Here is a 22579-nt window from a genome sequence, read left to right as displayed (position 1 = left end):
CCCCGTAGTGATCCCGAACAACAAGCTCTACTCATACTAGAAGAAAAGAGCCGCCGCCTACCCAATGGCCAGTTCGAGACGGGGCTACTGTGGCGCGACGAAACAGAGAAGATACCTAACAATCGCACCGACGCACTCAAGCGGCTGCACACGCTCGAGAGGAAGCTGGATCGTGACGCAAACCTAAAGCAACAATATAACGAACGCGTCAACAACCTACTTACCTCAAACTACGCCGAGCGCGCGACAACGCCCCCGAGTGACAGAACGTGGTACTTACCTCACTTCGCAGTCTGCAATCCAGAGAAGCCGAAGATTAGACTGGTCCACGATGCTGCGGCCACCTCACACGGTCGCAGCCTCAACGACATGCTACATACGGGCCCAGATTTCCTACAATCGCTACCCGGCGTCATCATGAAGTTTCGACAACATAGCATCGCAGTCTCAGCCGACCTGAAAGAAATGTTCATGCAGATAAAAATAAGAGAAGAAGACCGGGACGCCCTCCGCTTCCTATGGAGGGGCGATCGCCGCGAGGGAGAGCCAGAAGAGTACCGCATGACTTCCGTCATATTCGGCGCGTCATCATCACCGTGCACCGCCCTATACATAAAAAATAGGAATGCACAAGAACACGCGACACAGTACCCGCAAGCCGCGCGAGCGATAGAGCGAAATCACTACATGGACGACTATCTACAAAGTTTCGACACAATAGAAGAGGCAAGACAAGTAACAAGAGACGTCGACTATGTGCACAAAAAAGCCGGGTTCCAGTTGCGAGGATGGGCCACGAACGAAAAAGAAGCAATAAGTAACGTCGTCGGCAGCGAAGAGCGAGAGGGAAACACTGTCCCTATCGGCGGGAGCGAGATAGAAAAAACGCTCGGCCTGCTATGGAACACAAATGAGGACAGTATCCGCTTTCGCCTCAATACAAGAAGAGCGCAGCCCGAAGTAATCAACGACCTGCGGCCTCCGACGAAGAGAGAAGCACTCAGTGTCATTATGTCAATTTTCGACCCGCTCGGCCTCATATCACCAATCACTACGCCGGCCAAGCGAATCATGCAAGACACGTGGCAACATAGCACAGGCTGGGACGAGGCGATACCAGAGCAGCTACACGAACGCTGGAGCGAATGGCTACGACAACTTCGAGACCTAGGTACCCTAAAAATACCTAGGTGCTACGACACTACGCCCGCCGCCACACACGAGCTGCATACTTTCGTCGACGCCAGTGAAGAAGCCTACGCCGCCGCAGTGTATTGGAGAATGACGCGAGCCGACGGCTCAGTCAAGATAGCCCTAGCCGCCGCAAAAAGTCGAGTTACACCCAGGAAACCGGTCTCCATTCCTAGATTGGAGCTACAGGCGGCCGTCCTAGGCGTACGGCTAGCAAAAACAGTCGTAGAAGAACACGATTTCGAAATCACTTCGAAAACTTATTGGAGTGACTCTCGCACGGCGCTGGCATGGATACGCGCCGAGCCCCGCACATTCAAGACGTTCGTGGCACACAGACTCGCCGAAATAGAAGACTGCACTAAGAAAAACGAGTGGAGATGGGTACCGACAGCACACAACGTGGCCGACGATGCGACCCGCGCCACCCCGGCAGATTTCGACTCGCAACATAGATGGTTCACCGGCCCGCCCTTTCTCTATGAACAAAAAGAGACTTGGCCCCACGAGAATAAGGTCGAAGTTCCCGCGACCGGCGAAGAAAAAGAGACGTGCGCTGCAATTGCCGTCCCTACGCAAGATAAACACGCAGCTATACCCGAGATCGAGCGCTTCTCAAAATGGATGCGGCTGCTGCGAGCGACCGCGCGCGTGCTACAGTTCATCGACCTAGTGCGCCCCCAACCCCGCGCGCCCGCCCCGCCCGCGACACAACTTATCGCGGCAGCGAAGCGCAAGCGGACACGAGCGAACGCGGAACAAGACGGCGCATGGAACAAACGCACGCAACACACGCGCGTGCCCGCCAAGAGTGCAGCTACCCAACCCCAAGAAGAGAAGAAATACTTAACGCTAGAAGCCAAATACCTAAACGCCGCCGAAAAGTTACTAATACGCGCCTCACAAGAAGATAGCTACGAGAAAGAGAGAAGGCGAATAGCGAGCGGCCGTGCGCCCGACAAGGACGACCGACTGGCCAAGCTGAGTGTTTATATGGACGAGGACTGTATCATACGACTACGGGGAAGAATAGCAGCGGCCGGCAACATACAAGAAGAGACAGTGCAACCAGTAGTGCTATATGGGAAACATCACTACACGAAATTGTATGTTTCTCATGTGCATGAACAACTACATCACGGCGGTACGGAAATAGTGGTGAACGAGTTGCGACAGCGAGTGCACATAGTGAAAATAAGGCCGACAGTGAAACAAGTGATCGCTCAGTGTCCGAGATGTCGACTACGTCGTGCGAAGCCCGCGGCCCCGGCCACTGGTGACCTACCGGCGGCACGCCTGGCGCATCACGTGAGACCCTTTACCTACACGGGTCTAGACTACTACGGGCCGCAAGAAGTCACAGTTGGACGTCACAGAGAAAAAAGGTACGTCGCGCTGTTCACATGTATGACGTCGAGGGCCGTACACCTAGAAATGGTAGCCTCACTAAGCACGGACTCGGCCATCAACGCACTACGCCGTTTCATTGCCCGGCGCGGGTGTCCTACAGAACTGTGGAGTGACAACGGGACCGCCTTCAGAGGAGCCAACCGCGAGTTGACTGAAGCCATGAGAGACGCCGCCCACGCGCGCCGCATAAACTGGCGTTTCCTACCCCCCGCCGCACCCTTCATGGCGGGCGTGTGGGAACGTATGGTGCGCACGGTGAAAGAAGCTATGAAGGCCACACTACATGAAAAATACCCGAGCGACGAGACTCTACAAACCCTACTGGCGGAGGCGGAGGCGACGGTCAACTCGAGGCCCATAACCTACGTAGCGGTGAATCCAGAAGACCCGCCGGCACTGACTCCGAACATGATCCTGCTCGGACCGGACTGCTACACCCCGGCTCCCGGCACTTTCGAAGAGCGCGACAACACTGGAGGCGCGCCCAGCAGCTGGCCGACACCTTCTGGCAGCGCTGGGTTCGCGAGTACGCGCCGCTGCTCCAACACCGGCGGGAGCCCCACGGCGCAGGAGTCACCCCGGCCGTCGGCGATGTCGTAATAATATGCGACTCCAACCTCCCCCGCAACATATGGCCACGTGGAATAGTGAAGCAGACGTATCCGGGCAAGGACGGCGTGGTACGAGTCGTAGACGTCACCACCAGCAGAGGACACGTGCTGAGGCGGCCAACGAAGAAGATCGTCGTGCTACCAGTGGGATCGCAAGGCGACGGCGGGAGAAATGTACATGACGCGCATAGTATTTTGTAACTTAGAGTCATTTTAACATGTAATAATTTTAAGTCGCGTCACGTATAGAAATAAATTGTATTTAGTATGTTTTCATAACAGGACAAAGTATGAGTAGCATACTTTGTACCTCTTAAAGGAATCCAATAGGAGAATTCCAATTAGGTAAAGTTAGGATTGCAATATAATTTAATTAAGTGCTGAGGCGGCCAACGAAGAAGATCGTCGTGCTACCAGTGGGATCGCAAGGCGACGGCGGGAGAAATGTACACGACGCGCATAGTATTTTGTAACTTAGAGTCATTTTAACATGTAATAATTTTAAGTCGCGTCACGTATAGAAATAAATTGTATTTAGTATGTTTTCATAACAGGACAAAGTATGAGTAGCATACTTTGTACCTCTTAAAGGAATCCAATAGGAGAATTCCAATTAGGTAAAGTTAGGATTGCAATATAATTTAATTATGATAGGCTATGATGTCGTGTCAAACTATAAAGCAGCGTTTAAACCTTCTAGACTCATTTGTCTTTTGACTTGGTAGAAGTCGCTTGACTTTACCGTTCGCAAAGTTTTTTTGTATGGAAAGTTTCATAGTTCTCTGCTGCTTGACGTTAATCAGTCTGTTAATTGTGGTTGGTGCAACTGGCCCACAACTGGCCCTTAGTGCCAAGTGCACCATCCGCACTTGACACTGAACAACGTCACCCGGCGCGCCGCGGCAGTTTTCTATGAAACTTTACATACAATAAAATTTTGCGAACTCTTTAACCCTTAAATGCATGATTTTTTGTATAACTTTTTAATAAATTGAAATAGATGTGTCATGCTGTATAAAAGTAATAAATGTGATTTTGGATAGCTGCATATTGAGCCACGGACCATCAAATATACGATGCATATATACATCACTATGCATTTAAGGGTTAACGATGACAAACAGTTTGGTGCAACCGACCCTTAGTATATACCGATCACCTGGAGGGCGAACTAACAAAGCCCGACGGGCCGCAGGTTGAGTACCGCTGGCGCTGGGCTAGGCTAGAGGCATGTCTCACCGAGTAGTATATGTTGGAGGGATGGTCGCGGGCCCCGCAGCGCGGCGTGGCCGTCCTACAGCACGAGTCCGGTACTAGGAGCTCCGAGTCGTATTCGTGCCACATGCTTCGTCGCCAGTCTTTGTAGTCCACTGCCCCGCAGCATTTAAACTGTAAGTGGGAAATGACGACATAGAAACTAATATTATATTGTAACAGAGAGGTATAGATAATAGTTTTACGGACAGATGCTTGTGCGCGGAAATATTTCCATCGCGCTTTTCATACAAGTGACATCGCCAACGTCAATGCTGCACCTGTAACGTTGCAACAGTAAGGGCCAGCAGTTACACCAACCACAATTGATCAACAGCAATCAGTAGTGATTTATAAAATTTTCTATACAATAAAAATTAGCGAACGTTGTAACGGTGACGACGGTTCGGTGCAACCGACCCTAACGCTGATGTAAGCTTACTTCAGTCTGCATGCGATCCACCGCGTCCGTGACGACCGTGTCGAGCGCGTAGTTGCCGACGAAGGTGCTGTTGAGCCCCGCCCCCAGCTCGGGCTCCACCTCCACCTCGTAGTAGTACGCCAGCGCGCCCGCGCCCGCCTCCAGGAAGAATGTTATGAGCAGGAAGTATGTGTACTGGAATCATAACAAACAAGGTAGGTGGGGATAGGTCTATCATTACATTATCTCAGGCGGTTAGTAAACAAGTTGCGCGGTGATGGTGTTTTAGGAACTATTTTTTTAGGGTTCCGTACCCAAAGGGTAAAAACGGGACCCTATTACTAAGACTCCGCTGTCCGTCTGTCACCAGGCTGTATCTCATTAACCGTGACAGCTAGAGAGTTGAAATTTTCACAGATGATGTATTTCTGTTGCCGCTATAACAACAAATACTAAAAAGTACGGAACCCTCGGTGCGCGAGTCCGACTCGCACTTGGCCGGTTTTTTTGGATTTATTTTTACTTACGTAGAATAATACACAACCGCCTCAGTTAAACGGTAGATTTATAATATTTATTTATTTTTTAATTGTTTTTTGAGTTTTTAACAAATTGCCGCTATAACAACAAATACTAAAAATTAAATTTGTACGGAACCTCGGTGGGCGAGTCCGACTCGCACTGGTCCGGTTTTAGACATAAAGCTGATATGTTTTACCGGTATTGCTACTACATATTTGGCTTGACTAGTAACTATTTATTAATCTGTGGCTTGACACCAACTTCAAACATCAGTTGGTAATTATACGTATATACATACTGAATAAAACTGGATAATATTTTATTTTATCCTTTTAGAAGTCAGTTTTTCTTTTGTAAAGTTTTGTTAGGAGCATTTCGTCAATAAAGTGGGGGTGCCAGACTTTGACCATCATTTGTGACTTGTATTGCTTTAAGGCAATGGGTCCCATACAGACATTTGATCCTCAAAACAAGCCTGATCGACTGATACCATTAATAAAAAATTGTCCACTACCCTAATAAGTAAATATTTCAGTGCATATGGAATTATTAGAGGCCCTCGACAAAGGCTACCCTTTGTTTTTTACCGACTTCAAGATTTCAAAAGGAGGAGGTTATCAATTCGGTTGTTTTTTTATATTTTATTTTTATGTTTGTTACTCCATAACTCCGTCAGTTTTGGACCGACTTTGAAAATTCTTTTTTTGATTGTAAGTATATACATACAGATTGGTTCCGTTTTTGCCAAAACGCAGTTCTGATGATGGGATCCATGAGGAATCGAGGGAACTCCTCAAATGTTAAAGGCATACATATAGTGATTTTAGTGTTTTCATCAACAAATCAAGCACTTACATTGAAAAAAGTGACATTTGATGAAGTGGAACTGCTGATGATGATCAGAACGGAACTCTTCAATGACGCATAGTTCACGTTTGGCGATTTGTCCTCAGTGTTGGCCGAACGCTAATGCCATTAACCATTAAAAATTAACAATTAAAAAGGTTAATGGCCATTAACCATTAGCCATTTAATTCGGATTAAAGTTAATTCGGATTAAATTTTTGAGACATTAATGGCCATTGAAGTTAATTCGGATTAACTTTAATTCGGATTAACTTCAATGGCCATTAAAGTTTCAAAAAATTTATTAGAATTACTCTCAATTGCATCAACGTCTAATAAAATTACATTCGTGATATTTTAAAATGAGACAGCAAAATGACCCTGACTGAACCCTGGCAGTAGTAGCAGTACCTACCTACTACCTAGTAGAATTCTGGTTTGGTGCAACACAGACATACGCGGTTTTGGTCATTTAAATCGTCTTGATGAGCACTTCGGAGAGCCGTACCCACGATAGAGCTGATGCTGAACCCTGGCAGTACCTAATGGATCTAAGGTTTGGTGCAACATAGGCACACGCTGTTTTAGTCATCCGACTCGTCTTGATGAGCACTTCGGAGAGCCATACCCATGATAGAGCTGATGCTGAACCCTGGCAGTACCTAATGGATCTAAGGTTTGGTGCAACATAGGCACACGCTGTTTTAGTCACCCGACTCGTCTTGATGAGCACTTAGGAGAGCAGTACCCATAATGGAGGTGATGCTGAACCCTGGCAGTACCTAGCGGAACTAAGGTTTGGTGCAACATAGGCACACGCTGTTTTAGTCATCCGACTCGTCTTGATGAGCACTTAGGAGAGCAGTACCCATGATAGAGCTGATGCTGAACCCTGGCAGTACCTAGTGGATCTAAGGTTTGGTGCAACATAGGCACACGCTGTTTTAGTCACCCGACTCGTCTTGATGAGCACTTAGTAGAGCGGTACCCATGATAGAGCTGATGCTGAACCCTGGCAGTACCTAGTGGATCTAAGGTTTGGTGCAACATAGGCACGCGCTGTTTAGGTCGTCCGACTCGTCTTGATGAGCACTTAGGAGAGCAGTACCCATGATAGAGCTGATGCTGCACCCTGGCAGTACCTAGTGGATCTAAGGTTTGGTGCAACATAGGCACGCGCTGTTTTGGTCATCTGACTCGTCTTGATGAGCACTTAGGAGAGCGGTACCCACGATAGAGCTGATGCTGAACCCTGGCAGTACCTAGTGGATCTAAGGTTTGGTGCAACATAGGCACGCGCTGTTTTGGTCACCCGACTCGTCTTGAGGAGCACTTAGAAGAGCAGTAACCATGATAGAGCTGATGCTGAACCCTGGCAGTACCTAGTGGATCTAGGGTTTGGTGCAACATAGGCACACGCTGTTTTAGTCATCCGACTCGTCTTGATGAGCACTTAGGAGTGCAGTACCCATGATAGAGCTGATGCTGAACCCTGGCAGTACCTAGTGGATCCAGGGTTTGGTGCAACATAGGCACACGCTGTTTTAGTCATCCGACTCGTCTTGATGAGCACTTAGGAGAGCAGTACCCATGATAGAGCTGATGCTGAACCCTGGCAGTACCTAGTGGATCTAAGGTTTGGTACAACATAGGCACACGCTGTTTTAGTCACCCGACTCGTCTTGATGAGCACTTAGGAGAGCAGTACCCATAATGGAGCTGATGCTGAACCCTGGCAGTACCTAGTGGAACTAAGGTTTGGTGCAACATAGGCACACGCTGTTTTAGTCATCCGACTCGTCTTGATGAGCACTTAGGAGAGCAGTACCCATGATAGAGCTGATGCTGAACCCTGGCACTACCTAGTGGATCTAAGGTTTGGTGCAACATAGGCACACGCTGTTTTAGTCACCCGACTCGTCTTGATGAGCACTTAGGAGAGCAGTACCCATAATAGAGCTGATGCTGAACCCTGGCAGTACCTAGCGGAACTAAGGATTAGTGCAACATAGGCACACGCTGTTTTAGTCATCCGACTCGTCTTGATGAGCACTTAGAAGAGCAGTACCCATGATAGAGCTGATGCTGAACCCTGGCAGTACCTAGTGGGTCTAAGGTTTGGTGCAACATAGGCACACGCTGTTTTAGTCATCCGACTCGTCTTGATGAGCACTTAGGAGAGCAGTACCCATGATAGAGCTGATGCTGAACCCTGGCAGTACCTAGTGGATCTAAGGTTTGGTGCAACATAGGCACACGCTGTTTTAGTCACCCGACTCGTCTTGATGAGCACTTAGTAGAGCAGTACCCATGATAGAGCTGATGCTGAACCCTGGCAGTACCTAGTGGATCTAGGGTTTGGTGCAACATAGGCACACGCTGTTTTAGTCATCCGACTCGTCTTGATGACCACTTAGGAGTGCAGTACCCATGATAGAGCTGATGCTGAACCCTGGCAGTACCTAGTGGATCCAGGGTTTGGTGCAACATAGGCACACGCTGTTTTAGTCATCCGACTCGTCTTGATGAGCACTTAGGAGAGCAGTACCCATGATAGAGCTGATGCTGAACCCTGGCAGTACCTAGTGGATCTAAGGTTTGGTACAACATAGGCACACGCTGTTTTAGTCACCCGACTCGTCTTGATGAGCACTTAGGAGAGCAGTACCCATAATGGAGCTGATGCTGAACCCTGGCAGTACCTAGCGGAACTAAGGTTTGGTGCAACATAGGCACACGCTGTTTTAGTCATCCGACTCGTCTTGATGAACACTTAGGAGAGCAGTACCCATGATAGAGCTGATGCTGAACCCTGGCACTACCTAGTGGATCTAAGGTTTGGTGCAACATAGGCACACGCTGTTTTAGTCATCCGACTCGTCTTGATGAGCACTTAGGAGAGCAGTACCCATGATAGAGCTGATGCTGAACCCTGGCAGTACCTAATGGATCTAAGGTTTGGTGCGACATAGGCACACGCTGTTTTAGTCATCCGACTCGTCTTGATGAGCACTTATGAGAGCAGTACCCATAATGGAGCTGATGCTGAACCCTGGCAGTACCTAGCGGAACTAAGGTTTTGTGCAACGTAGGCACACGCTGTTTTAGTCATCCGACTCGTCTTGATGAGCACTTAGGAGAGCAGTACCCATGATAGAGCTGATGCTGAACCCTGGCAGTACCTAGTGGATCTAAGGTTTGGTGCATCATAGGGACACGCTGTTTTAGTCACCCGACTCGTCTTGATAAGCACTTAGGAGAGCGGTACCCATGATAGAGCTGATGCTGAACCCTGGCAGTACCTAGTGGATCTAGGGTTTGGTGCAACATAGGCACACGCTGTTTTAGTCACCCGACTCGTCTTGATGAGCACTTAGGAGAGCAGTACCCATAATGGAGCTGATGCTGAACCCTGGCAGTACATAGTGGATCTAAGGTTTGGTGCAACATAGGCACGCGCTGTTTAGGTCATCCGACTCGTCTTGATGAGCACTTAGAAGAGCAGTACCCATGATAGAGCTGATGCTGAACCCTGGCAGTACCTAGTGGATCTAAGGTTTGGTGCAACATAGGCACACGCTGTTTTAGTCACCCGACTCGTCTTGATGAGCACTTAGGAGAGCGGTACCCATGATAGAGCCTTACCACCTACCTTAGATCCACTAGGTATTGCCAGGGTTCAGCATCAGCTCTATCATGGGTACTGCTCTCCTAAGTGCTCATCAAGACGAGTCGGATGACCAAAACAGCGCGTGCCTATGTTGCACCAAACCTTAGTTCCACTATGTACTGCCAGGGTTCAGCATCAGCTCCATTATGGGTACTGCTCTCCTAAGTGCTCATCAAGACGAGTCGGGTGACTAAAACAGCGTGTGCCTATGTTGCACCAAACCCTAGATCCACTAGGTACTGCCAGGGTTCAGCATCAGCTCTATCATGGGTACCGCTCTCCTAAGTGCTTATCAAGACGAGTCGGGTGACTAAAACAGCGTGTCCCTATGATGCACCAAACCTTAGATCCACTAGGTACTGCCAGGGTTCAGCATCAGCTCTATCATGGGTACTGCTCTCCTAAGTGCTCATCAAGACGAGTCAGATGACTAAAACAGCGTGTGCCTACGTTGCACCAAACCTTAGTTCCGCTAGGTACTGCCAGGGTTCAGCATCAGCTCCATTATGGGTACTGCTCTCATAAGTGCTCATCAAGACGAGTCGGATGACTAAAACAGCGTGTGCCTATGTCGCACCAAACCTTAGATCCATTAGGTACTGCCAGGGTTCAGCATCAGCTCTATTATGGGTACTGCTCTCCTAAGTGCTCATCAAGACGAGTCGGATGACTAAAACAGCGTGTGCCTATGTTGCACCAAACCTTAGATCCATTAGGTACTGCCAGGGTTCAGCATCAGCTCTATCATGGGTACTGCTCTCCTAAGTGCTCATCAAGACGAGTCGGATGACTAAAACAGCGTGTGCCTATGTTGCACCAAACCTTAGACCCACTAGGTACTGCCAGGGTTCAGCATCAGCTCTATCATGGGTACTGCTCTTCTAAGTGCTCATCAAGACGAGTCGGATGACCTAAACAGCGCGTGCCTATGTTGCACCAAACCTTAGATCCACTATGTAATGCCAGGGTTCAGCATCAGCTCCATTATGGGTACTGCTCTCCTAAGTGCTCATCAAGACGAGTCGGGTGACTAAAACAGCGTGTGCCTATGTTGCACCAAACCCTAGATCCACTAGGTACTGCCAGGGTTCAGCATCAGCTCTATCATGGGTACCGCTCTCCTAAGTGCTTATCAAGACGAGTCGGGTGACTAAAACAGCGTGTCCCTATGATGCACCAAACCTTAGATCCACTAGGTACTGCCAGGGTTCAGCATCAGCTCTATCATGGGTACTGCTCTCCTAAGTGCTCATCAAGACGAGTCGGATGACTAAAACAGCGTGTGCCTACGTTGCACCAAACCTTAGTTCCGCTAGGTACTGCCAGGGTTCAGCATCAGCTCCATTATGGGTACTGCTCTCATAAGTGCTCATCAAGACGAGTCGGATGACTAAAACAGCGTGTGCCTATGTCGCACCAAACCTTAGATCCATTAGGTACTGCCAGGGTTCAGCATCAGCTCTATCATGGGTACTGCTCTCCTAAGTGCTCATCAAGACGAGTCGGATGACTAAAACAGCGTGTGCCTATGTTGCACCAAACCTTAGATCCATTAGGTACTGCCAGGGTTCAGCATCAGCTCTATCATGGGTATGGCTCTCCGAAGTGCTCATCAAGACGAGTCGGATGACTAAAACAGCCTGTGCCTATGTTGCACCAAACCTTAGATCCATTAGGTACTGCCAGGGTCCAGCATCAGCTCTATCTTGGGTACTGCTCTTCCAAGTGCTCATCAAGACGAGTCGGATGACTAAAACAGCGTGTGCCTATGTTGCACCAAACCTTAGTTCCGCTAGGTACTGCCAGGGTTCAGCATCAGCTACATTATGAGTACTGCTCTCCTAAGTGCTCATCAAGACGAGTCGGGTGACTAAAACAGCGTGTGCCTATATTGCACCAAACCTTAGATCCACTAGGTACTGCCAGGGTTCAGCATCAGCTCTATCATGGGTACTGCTCTCCTAAGTGCTCATCAAGACGAGTCGGATGACTAAAACAGCGTGTGCCTACGTTGCACCAAACCTTAGTTCCGCTAGGTACTGCCAGGGTTCAGCATCAGCTCCATTATGGGTACTGCTCTCATAAGTGCTCATCAAGACGAGTCGGATGACTAAAACAGCGTGTGCCTATGTTGCACCAAACCTTAGATCCATTAGGTACTGCCAGGGTTCAGCATCAGCTCTATCATGGGTACTGCTCTCCTAAGTGCTCATCAAGACGAGTCGGATGACTAAAACAGCGTGTGCCTATGTTGCACCAAACCTTAGATCCATTAGGTACTGCCAGGGTTCAGCATCAGCTCTATCATGGGTACTGCACTCCTAAGTGCTCATCAAGACGAGTCGGATGACTAAAACAGCGTGTGCCTATGTTGCACCAAACCTTAGTTCCGCTAGGTACTGCCAGGGTTCAGCATCAGCTCCATTATGGGTACTGCTCTCCTAAGTGCTCAAGACGAGTCAGGTGACTAAAACAGCGTGTGCCTATGTTGCACCAAACCTTAGATCCACTAGGTAGTTCCAGGGTTCAGCATCAGCTCTATCATGGGTACTGCTCTCCTAAGTGCTCATCAAGACGAATCGGATGACTAAAACAGCGTGTGCCTATGTTGCACCAAACCTTAGTTCCGCGAGGTAGTGCCAGGGTTCAGCATCAGCTCCATTATGGGTACTGCTCTCCTAAGTGCTCATCAAGACGAGTCGGGTGACTAAAACAGCGTGTGCCTATGTTGCACCAAACCTTAGATCCACTAGGTACTGCCAGGGTTCAGCATCAGCTCTATCATGGGTACTGCTCTCCTAAGTGCTCATCAAGACGAGTCGGGTGACTAAAACAGCGTGTGCCTATGTTGCACCAAACCTTAGATCCACTAGGTACTGCCAGGGTTCAGCATCAGCTCTATCATGGGTACTGCTCTCCTAAGTGCTCATCAAGACGAGTCGGGTGACTAAAACAGCGTGTGGCTATGTTGCACCAAACCTTAGATCCACTAGGTACTGCCAGGGTTCAGCATCAGCTCTATCATGGGTACCGCTCTCCTAAGTGCTTATCAAGACGAGTCGGGTGACTAAAACAGCGTGTCCCTATGATGCACCAAACCTTAGATCCACTAGGTACTGCCAGGGTTCAGCATCAGCTCTATCATGGGTATTGCTCTCCTAAGTGCTCATCAAGACGAGTCGGATGACTAAAACAGCGTGTGCCTACGTTGCACCAAACCTTAGTTCCGCTAGGTACTGCCAGGGTTCAGCATCAGCTCTATCATGGGTATGGCTCTCCGAAGTGCTCATCAAGACGAGTCGGATGACTAAAACAGCCTGTGCCTATGTTGCACCAAACCTTAGATCCATTAGGTACTGCCAGGGTTCAGCATCAGCTCTATCATGGGTATGGCTCTCCGAAGTGCTCATCAAGACGAGTCGGATGACTAAAACAGCCTGTGCCTATGTTGCACCAAACCTTAGATCCATTAGGTACTGCCAGGGTTCAGCATCAGCTCTATCATGGGTATGGCTCTCCGAAGTGCTCATCAAGACGAGTCGGATGACTAAAACAGCCTGTGCCTATGTTGCACCAAACCTTAGATCCATTAGGTACTGCCAGGGTTCAGCATCAGCTCTATCATGGGTACGGCTCTCCGAAGTGCTCATCAAGACGATTTAAATGACCAAAACCGCGTATGTCTGTGTTGCACCAAACCAGAATTCTACTAGGTAGTAGGTAGGTACTGCTACTACTGCCAGGGTTCAGTCAGGGTCATTTTGCTCTCTCATTTTAAAATATCACGAATGTAATTTTATTAGACGTTAATCCAAATTGAGAGTAATTCGGATTAATTATTTGACTTTCATGCCCATTGAAGTTAATCCGAATTAAAGTTAATCCGAATTAACTTCAATGGCCATTAACGTCTCAAAAATTTAATCCGAATTAACTTTAATCCGAATTAACTTTAATGCAATTGGTTAATGGCGGAACTAATGGTTAATAAAATTGATCAATGGTTAATTAAAATTAACAATTACGGCCAACACTGTTTGTCCTCTTCGTTATGTTTGTTAAGCAAGTTAGGTTTTCAAGAAACATTTTTGTCAAGCTCGAGTTTTGATGATGGGATCCATGAGGAATCGAGGGAACTCCTCAAATGTGAAAGGCATACATATAGTGATTTTTGTATTTTTATCAACAAATCCAGCATTTCCATTTTAAAAAGTGACATTTGATGAAGTGGAACTGCTGATGATGATCAGAATGAAACTCTTTAATGACGCATAGTTTACGTTTGGCGATTTGTCCTCTTCTTTATGTTTCTTAAGCAACTTAAGTTTTTAAGACATATTTTTGTCAAGCTCGAGTTCTGATGATGAGACCCATGAGGAACCGAGGGAACTCCTCTAGGGCTTCTAAATACCGGACCTTTCGCAATACCGGTATTGGCAACTTCAATACCGGGATCCCGGGATTTTTATGAAAAAAATAGGAAACAAGTAAATTTAAAGTAAAAATACCAAATTTTAATCAAATTCTTTTTTATTTTGCATGCGTGTTACAATATATAGTATCTTTAACAATGATATCACTTAATTGTAAGCCTCTTTTTCTCTCTATTGACTAGTTTCTGCACTTGCAGCTCAATCAATTACAGAAACATTTTTAGTATAAAAGGTTCAACGATTTTCTAACATAAATAAAGTAGCACTTACAGTGCATTGTATAAAAGACAACATCTTCTAAACATTCGCTAAGTCATTGCACTCAAATTTACTTAAAGGCCGTAGTCGATTTTGGAGCAAAAATTTAAAATTGATAGATTTAGTCGTTGAAATTATACACGTTTTGTTACGTAATGTCTAAATAACAAGTATTGGTTTCTATTAGCACGTCTTCTCATCTTGCCTTTTAATAATGAGGTCGCGAGCGTGCGTCGCCGGTAATATATGAAAAGAAGGGGCAGTTTTTAAAAATCCATCAAAAATGTATGGTGGTAAATTATACAAATTGATGTATAAAAATAGTTTCAGCAAATGTTGTAGATTGTTAAGTATCAAAATTACGTTGAAATTAAGTCGATTTTCAGAGAAATTGTGACTTGTTTTGAAGTAATTTCTGGAGAAAATTTGATTCGTCTAACTTTCATTTACACTACTTCAAAGTCATAATAATAAAAATGTAGTCTAATAAACGTCAAGTACAGGATATGTGTCATATAAAATTACCATGTTTAGCCGTCCATACTGTACGAAATTTACAAATTAGAGCGACAAAATCAGTGCTTTACGCGCTTTTACCTAAACGTACATCAGAAAAGCAAACATAACTAATTTAGTGAGTCTGTTTTCAATAAATTGATCTGATAAAAGGTAAGATAAGAAGACGTGCTAATAGAAACCAGTACTTGTAATTTCAATTAGGTAGCAAAATTTCACCGACTAAATCTATCAATTTTACATTTTTGCGACTAAAATCGACACCGGCCTCTTAAAATATAATAATTTAATTTGATTAAGTTAATTTTTCAGGTAATTGTACAATTGGAATGCAAGATAAATTTAAAAATCAGTAAATAATTAGCAATTTCCCCACTTGTAATGTAATAAAAATCAGTACAACTCGAAACACGCGCACATTTAAACAAATATTCAAAATTCAAGTTCTAAGACCCATAACGGTTACAAGTGTTTTTTTTATATTCAAACATGAAACAGTCTTACAAATCTTACAATCCAATTTAAAATCAAATGAATTTGGGCGTCAATGTCATTGAATATTTATTTTGTTTATTATTTAAATAAAATTATCTATTGTACTTAAGTATTTAAATTTAAATAACACGTGGTATATTTCTCCCTTCGGAAGAAACATGATATGAGTTATAAACCATTTCGTGACTTGATCGATAAGTCGAGTATATCTAATAAACAAGTAATATATGCATACTTACATTGTTGTGAGATTCAGATAAACCACAGCTGGCGCGAAACTATAACTACAGAGCTTATAGCTTACGTACACATCAATTCACGTAAGCACTGGGAACCGACTGGCTACATTATGTTACCGCTCCACGTCGCGTGCGCAAGACAGAGAATGCTGTCGAATTGTAAAACGAGAGGAAGACGCAAGATCTATGCGCGCAAAGCTTTGTGGTGATGCCGAATTTTAACGTTTCGATGTGTAGTTTACGTTTGTTTTGCATATTTTGTCAGTTAATAAAAATACCGGGATCCCGGTATTTCAAAATTAAATACCGGTATTGAAATCTACCATAAAAAAGGCGGTATCCCGGGATCCCGGTATTGGAAGCCCTAAACTCCTCCAATGTGAAAGGCATACATATTCTGATTTTTGTTTTATGTTGATGTTGATGTTCTCTTCCTTATGGACCCAGACCCAAACTTGGACCCGGACTCCGACCCGGACCCGGGTCTGGACATGGACCCCAACTTGGATCCGGACCCGGACCGAACTCTGACCCAAACTTGGACCCGGACAGCCGGACACGGACCCGGACTCGGATCCGGACCCAGACCCGGACCCGGAAATGCTACTAGAAAAGTGGGTTAGGTTAGGTTAGGTTAGAACTGTGACCCTTACAGAAACGAAATGCTATCAGAAAAGTAGGTTAGGTTAGGTTAGAACTGCGACCCTTACAAAAACGAAATGCCACTAGAAAAGTGGGTGGTTTTACCTCCTTTTCTTTTCTACATTATTAGGCAATATTATAATAATTAGGCAATTAGGCAAAATTAGGGAATAATGGATTAGGATAATTAGGCAAAATATGCTGTCTTTTTCATTTCATTGTCTGAAATCTAAGAGTGCACCATCAACAATAAGTAAACTTTCAGCGGCATCCCCCATTGAAGTCGGTTTTTTTTTCTTAAAAATTATTTGAGTTAAGATGTTACATCCTGATTATAATGGGTTCCTTACTCCGATCTGCTAGCTCAAGGGTCGACAAACTTTTGAGAAGAAGATCCAACCGCAGTAGATATCACTAGTTCTAGGAATTTCAAAATGTTGTTTTCAGTGGTCTAAAAACTCGTTTTTTGGGGGAAAAGAAGTTTGCCGACCTCTGACCTAGTCAAACAATAGAAGGACATCAAGGACATGAAACAATTATTGCTTCGAATAAATCTAATCAAAACTGAATTTTAATATGTGTTTGTCGAAGTATCCGTAGTCCGTGAAATATATTCCTAGCGAACATATTTTTCTATACGATCATAACGATGTTAGGTACATTACAACCATCTGTAGGTAAGTAGGTATATAAGTAGGTCAGTAAAGCAATAGTTAATTTTATCACAATGTGGAATGATGGTGGAATGGAACGATTCCAAATTACATCACCGTTTATTCGATGTTTACAAGGCGTTTGTTAACATATCACCGCCTAAAAACAAAGGATGAACTCGAAGGTCAATTGATTATTAAGTGAGTCAGATATCACAGGTCAGGTTCACAACCGCTAAGGTTGTCAAATGAATTACGTTAAGTGAATTACGTATGATTTGACTCATCGTAAATGAGACAGTGTGTCATCTTTAGTTGGTGATTGACAGATAGATTTTTAATACTTAAATTTTATTTTCTACATTGTTGTTGTAATCATGAAGTCATTATTTGTGTTTTAAATATCAACTTTATCTTGTTTGATATACGGTATGATATGGATTCAAACCATCTGTTACTAACGATGTAAGGCTGATTAATGTTTAGTTTAGTCGCAAGTTTAAGTGTCAAAATATTTGCAGCATTAACCTTTTGGACGCCAATGATGGATATATCGGCAGCGTAGGTCCAACGCCAAAGACCGATTAATCCGTCACAGACCACAGAGCAACATAGACCTACGTGCATTCGCATAAGGTTCAATTTTAGTTTTGACACTGGTGGCGTGGCGTCCTTGTGACAGCTTTTGTGTTTGACACGACGCCGAGACTCGAGAAGGTTAAAAGCGTGGACAAAAAAAGTTGTTTTACCACTGCGTCCCTGTAGGCAACTTTCGAATTTCTCAGGAATAAATTCTTCTCGCAAGGAATAAGTCGCAAATCTGGAATGTACCTATTCTCGTGAGTCGTGTCTATCGGTAAAAACTTGCGAAATATTTTACAACGGTATTTACAGTACATATGGTGCTACTTTTCTGCACTAGTGCGTAAATTAGCACATTTCGTAACTATGTCAAAAATTTAAACTGCCATATGTACTGTAAAACGTTGTACGATACACGTGCGAATAGGTAATTAACACGACCGCAGGGAATGTTTTAAATCGACACGAGTTGCGAATTACCTATCCGCACGTGTATCGTACAACGTTTGACAGTACATATGGCCCTTTAAACTTTCGACATATGCACGAAAAGTGCTCTTTTACGCACTAGTGCGAGAAAGTAGCACCATATGTACTGTAAATAGCTATTTTCTGTCTTTGAAAGTACTCTGCCGAGCGAAAAGCGCAAAGATAATTGAATCACTACGTCAGCACTCTCGAACAAGCCTTGAACCGAATTATAAACGTACTTTGTGCCAACACACCAAATACATGTCAATACTGCCAACACAAAAAAACAACGCTAAGGCTCGACACTTCCAGTACCTACTCTTTATCGATATCGATAAATGTGCGATACGTGCTGCTGTCCTGTACTACTGTTATACTGTAACAGTAAATTTTAAGTATCACGAGGGTTAATAAAATAAAAGCAAAATATAAAAATAATTTTATTTCACATGATAGTTTATTAAAGTAGGCATATTACAATGCGCTTATGAACGTCAAATAAACCTACACCGGCTCAGGCACTGGATGGAAAATGATTTCCACAAACGAACTTGTTTAAATTCAGCTTTTGAATAGGTAAATACGCCAAATCCTAATTTCCTGTTAACTTTACCCATAGTGGACATCTGAAATAAAGGGATTATCGATAAGTTGTTCGGACACCATTCGTGTGTTCCGCAGCGTACTACGTAGGCGAACAACACGCGAACGCGAAGCGGCGCGGCGCGGAGCGGGGTGAATCAATCCTTTGATACCTATAGAAGCGTCCTACGTGGGCACAGATTAATAAATAGTTAACGTGGGCGATCTCGTTGCGAACGCGAACGCCTTGGGTCCGCCGCGCCGCGCCGCTTCGCGTTCGCGAGTGTTCGCCTACGTAAGACGCAGCGTAAGGTTACCCCGTTTTTTACAAGAAGACTTTATTCACATAATGTTTTCGTTTTAATTATGGATTGTACACGATTAAAACTACTTCAAACTAATTAATTTAGTAACTGTTAACGACTCAAAAGTTAAAAATGAAAATATCGCATAAAAACATTATTTTACCGACGTGTTCGGATCAAGTGGAAATCTGGCCAAAAATACGTTAGAAGTTCTCACACGCCTGACACCACAAACTTCACATTTCCTTAAAGATTTGTCCATTTGTCCTCCATTTAAATAACAGCTAAACTTATATAACGATTATACCAACCTAACGAAAAGTATAATACGTCTGTGTTTGCAAGCAACATAGACATAGTAAATACAAGTAGTTATAGACGCGCCACCGAGTGACGGGGGGTAAGAGAAGGAATATTCATATAAAATTTGGGCAGCATAGGATTTTTTCTCTTTCACTCATTATAAATTTCGGTATTTCGCCATCGCCTCCTACCTATGATGCCACCCGGTCGGTGATAAGGACAAAGCATGGCACTATTTTCTCTTTCCTCTTATAGGAATCGCAATAAGACTATCATTCTCTATCAAAGAGTGTTAGGCTAGGCCCTTGGCAAGCAAAGCAAGTACTATGGTATGTGCTACTAAAATACAACAGCAGTCATTTTAATTCGATAAGATTATTTCTATGCCTCAACGTTGGTACCAAGTACGTTCATAATTTACCATACTACGGAGTGTCGATGGGTTGGCCGAGCGGTAGACCGGCGGCCCATTAAGTAAGCAGCGATCAGCAGTTAGTTGTCCCCTATGGTCGTCATGTACTTACACAGAGTAAACTAGTTCTGTTCTCAGTCTTGAGACCGCAGCAGCCGAGCGCGGCCAGCGGCAGGCCGGCGGCCCCGGCAGCGATCAGCAGATACGCTATGGCGGGATACGTCGGCGATGGCAGCAGCGGCACGTAGCGGTGCCGCGACGACACCGTCCACGCGCCGACACATAGCACGCCTATGCCTGCAAACTGTAGATGAGGATGTTAGTCTTTGATTTTGTTTTGTACTTACAGCGCGCGCCTGTATCCGATTAAAGCAACCGTGCTTTAGCACACACCGGTTTGCTTCCTACATTTTTAGTTGGGGTATAGCATAGGGGGGGCCGTTCATGGGACACAACATGTTATTGTCAGTTACAACCTCGCCTTTTTCCATAATTATTAATCCTAGAAAAAAATGTTACATGACAAAATATACTTAATTTGCCATTTCTTACACGACAAAACAATAAAAAAAATTGGTGTTATGTTGGCAACAAAAAAATTACACTGAAAATTTCTAAGTCCCAAGAGAGGCCCCCCCTTTGCTATATATACTAATACTAACCCATTTTTAACCGACTTCAATTTCATAGAAGGAGGAGGTTCTGTATTCGGTTGTGGCTATTTTTTTTTTACTTTTATGTATGTTCACCGATTACTCCGAGACCCGTGGTCCGATTTGAGTAATTCTTTTTTTGTTCGAAAGGAGCTACTTCCAAGTTGGTCCCATAATAATCTGGTTCTGATCTGATGATGGGATCCCTGAGGAATTGAGGGAATTCCTCAATTTTTAAAGGCACATGTATGGTGATTTGGGTGTTTTCATAAGCAACTTGAGCATTTTCTCTCGAAAACGACCAATTTGATGAAGTGGTCCTGATGATGATGATTGTTTTGATGATAGTGATTATGATTTTTTTTATGTAGGAGGTTCAGCGATTACTTCGAGACCCGTGGTCCGCCTTGAACAATTTTTTTTTGTTTGAAAGGAACTACCTCCAATGTGGTCCCACATTAATCTGGTGCTGTTCTGATGATGGAATCCATGAGGAATTGAGGGAACTCCTTAATTTTTAAAGGCACATGTATGGTGATTTGGGTGTTTTCTTAAGCAACTCGAGCATTTTCTCTCGAAAACCACCAATTTGATGAAGTGGAGCTGATGATAATGATTATTTTGATGATGATAATGATTTCAGCGATTACTCCGGCACCCATGATCCGATTTGAGTAATTCTTTTTCTGTTTGAAAGAAGTTACCTCCAAGGTGTTCTCGTAATATTTTTGGTTTTGATCTGATGGTGGAATCCGTGAGGAATTGAGGGAACTCTTCAATTTTTAAAGGCACGTGTATGGTGATTTCGGTGTTTTCTAAAGTAACTCAAGCATTTCCTCCCAAAAACCACCAATTTGATGTAGTGCAACTGTAGCCTAACTAGTCTAACTACGAGTTTGACACTAAATATTCCCTAGCGTCTTCGTAACTTCCTTCGTACACTAATATTCCAGTACGAGCGAGATGTATAAACATACAGTTACGCACACGATAGCGAATATATCAATGTCAAACTCGTGGTAAGGCTACTGATGATGAAGACCACGGATGAAATGTGGATTTTCCCTCGTATGTGTATTATGATTTTGGATGTAGGTAGTGTTGGAAACAACCAAAGAGACTAAGGTGAGAGGTAGGTGTTAGAGGTGAAGGTAGAGGGTATTAGTGTTTGGGGGTTTGAGGTTGGGGGTTGAGGGGAGATGGGTTGATGGGTTAGGGACTGAGGGGTTGGGAGTTAAGGGATTGGGGGTTAGGGTTAGGAGTTAAGGGGTCTGGGGTTAGGGGTCGGGGAATGGCGGTTGAAGGGTTGGTGGTTTAGGGTCGAGAGGTTCAGTGATCAGGGCTTGATGTGCTGTGAGGTTGAGTGATCGGGGGGTTTGAGGGATTAGGTCAGTGGCGGGGCGGAGAATGGATTTAGTGATAGGAATGATTTCCCAGACGGACTCGTGGAAATTCTGATTATTTAATAAAGTTTACGAATTTTGAGTTAAACATGATTATGTTTTTCATTTATGCGTCACGCTCGTAACAATGTCTTAAAACTAAAAATGGAAAAATAAACTTTTATAAAAAAAAGATAAACCGACTTCAAAAATGATGAAATAATATATTATCCTTTTTAGGGTTCCGTGTTTAAGTATATGCGTTACTAACTGATATGTTTGAAGTCGGTGCCAAGCCAAGTAGTAACAATACCAGTCAAAAATAATCAGCTTTATGTCTATAAATCCCATTACAACTGTACAAATATTATAAACGTGAAAGTAATTCTGCCTGCCTCTTTGTTACCATTTCATGGCTTAACAACTGAACCGCTTTAGCTGAAATTTGGCATGAAGGTTCCTTGAATTGTTTTATATTTTGAAATGTAGTCCTCTGGATAAGCGACAGAAAATAACAGTCCCAATCCCACACTTGCGTGCTTTGGACTGTTTAAGAATTAAATCACATTTACAAACGGGTCTATCGCGAATTTATTTTGTTACCTTTATTTACCGACGTTTCGACACAGGTTTGTAAATGTGATTTAATATGTGTTCAAAACGCGAAAGTTTTAAATGTTTAAGAATTAGTAAGAAATGCTCTTTAAAAAATACGACGACAAATAAAC

General features: G+C 44.4%; 1 protein-coding gene across 1 annotated transcript in view; it reads right to left on the bottom strand.

The window, feature by feature from the left end:
* LOC134741699 (CD151 antigen-like) overlaps window positions 1-22579 on the bottom strand; it is a 237029-nt gene that overhangs the window by 4805 nt on the left and 209645 nt on the right. Inside the window, exons 3-5 of the mRNA XM_063674577.1 lie at window positions 19929-20120; window positions 4909-5082; window positions 4452-4601 (exon numbers count right to left, since the gene is read on the bottom strand). Coding sequence (XP_063530647.1) covers window positions 4452-4601; window positions 4909-5082; window positions 19929-20120 — 516 coding nt within the window. The remainder of the gene's footprint in view (window positions 1-4451; window positions 4602-4908; window positions 5083-19928; window positions 20121-22579) is intronic.

The sequence above is a fragment of the Cydia strobilella genome, chromosome 5, assembly GCF_947568885.1.
Source record: "Cydia strobilella chromosome 5, ilCydStro3.1, whole genome shotgun sequence".
NCBI classification, from domain to species: Eukaryota; Metazoa; Arthropoda; class Insecta; order Lepidoptera; family Tortricidae; genus Cydia; species Cydia strobilella.
The sequence above is the reverse complement of the archived record's forward strand: the minus strand, read 5'-3'. Positions and strand labels throughout refer to the sequence as shown.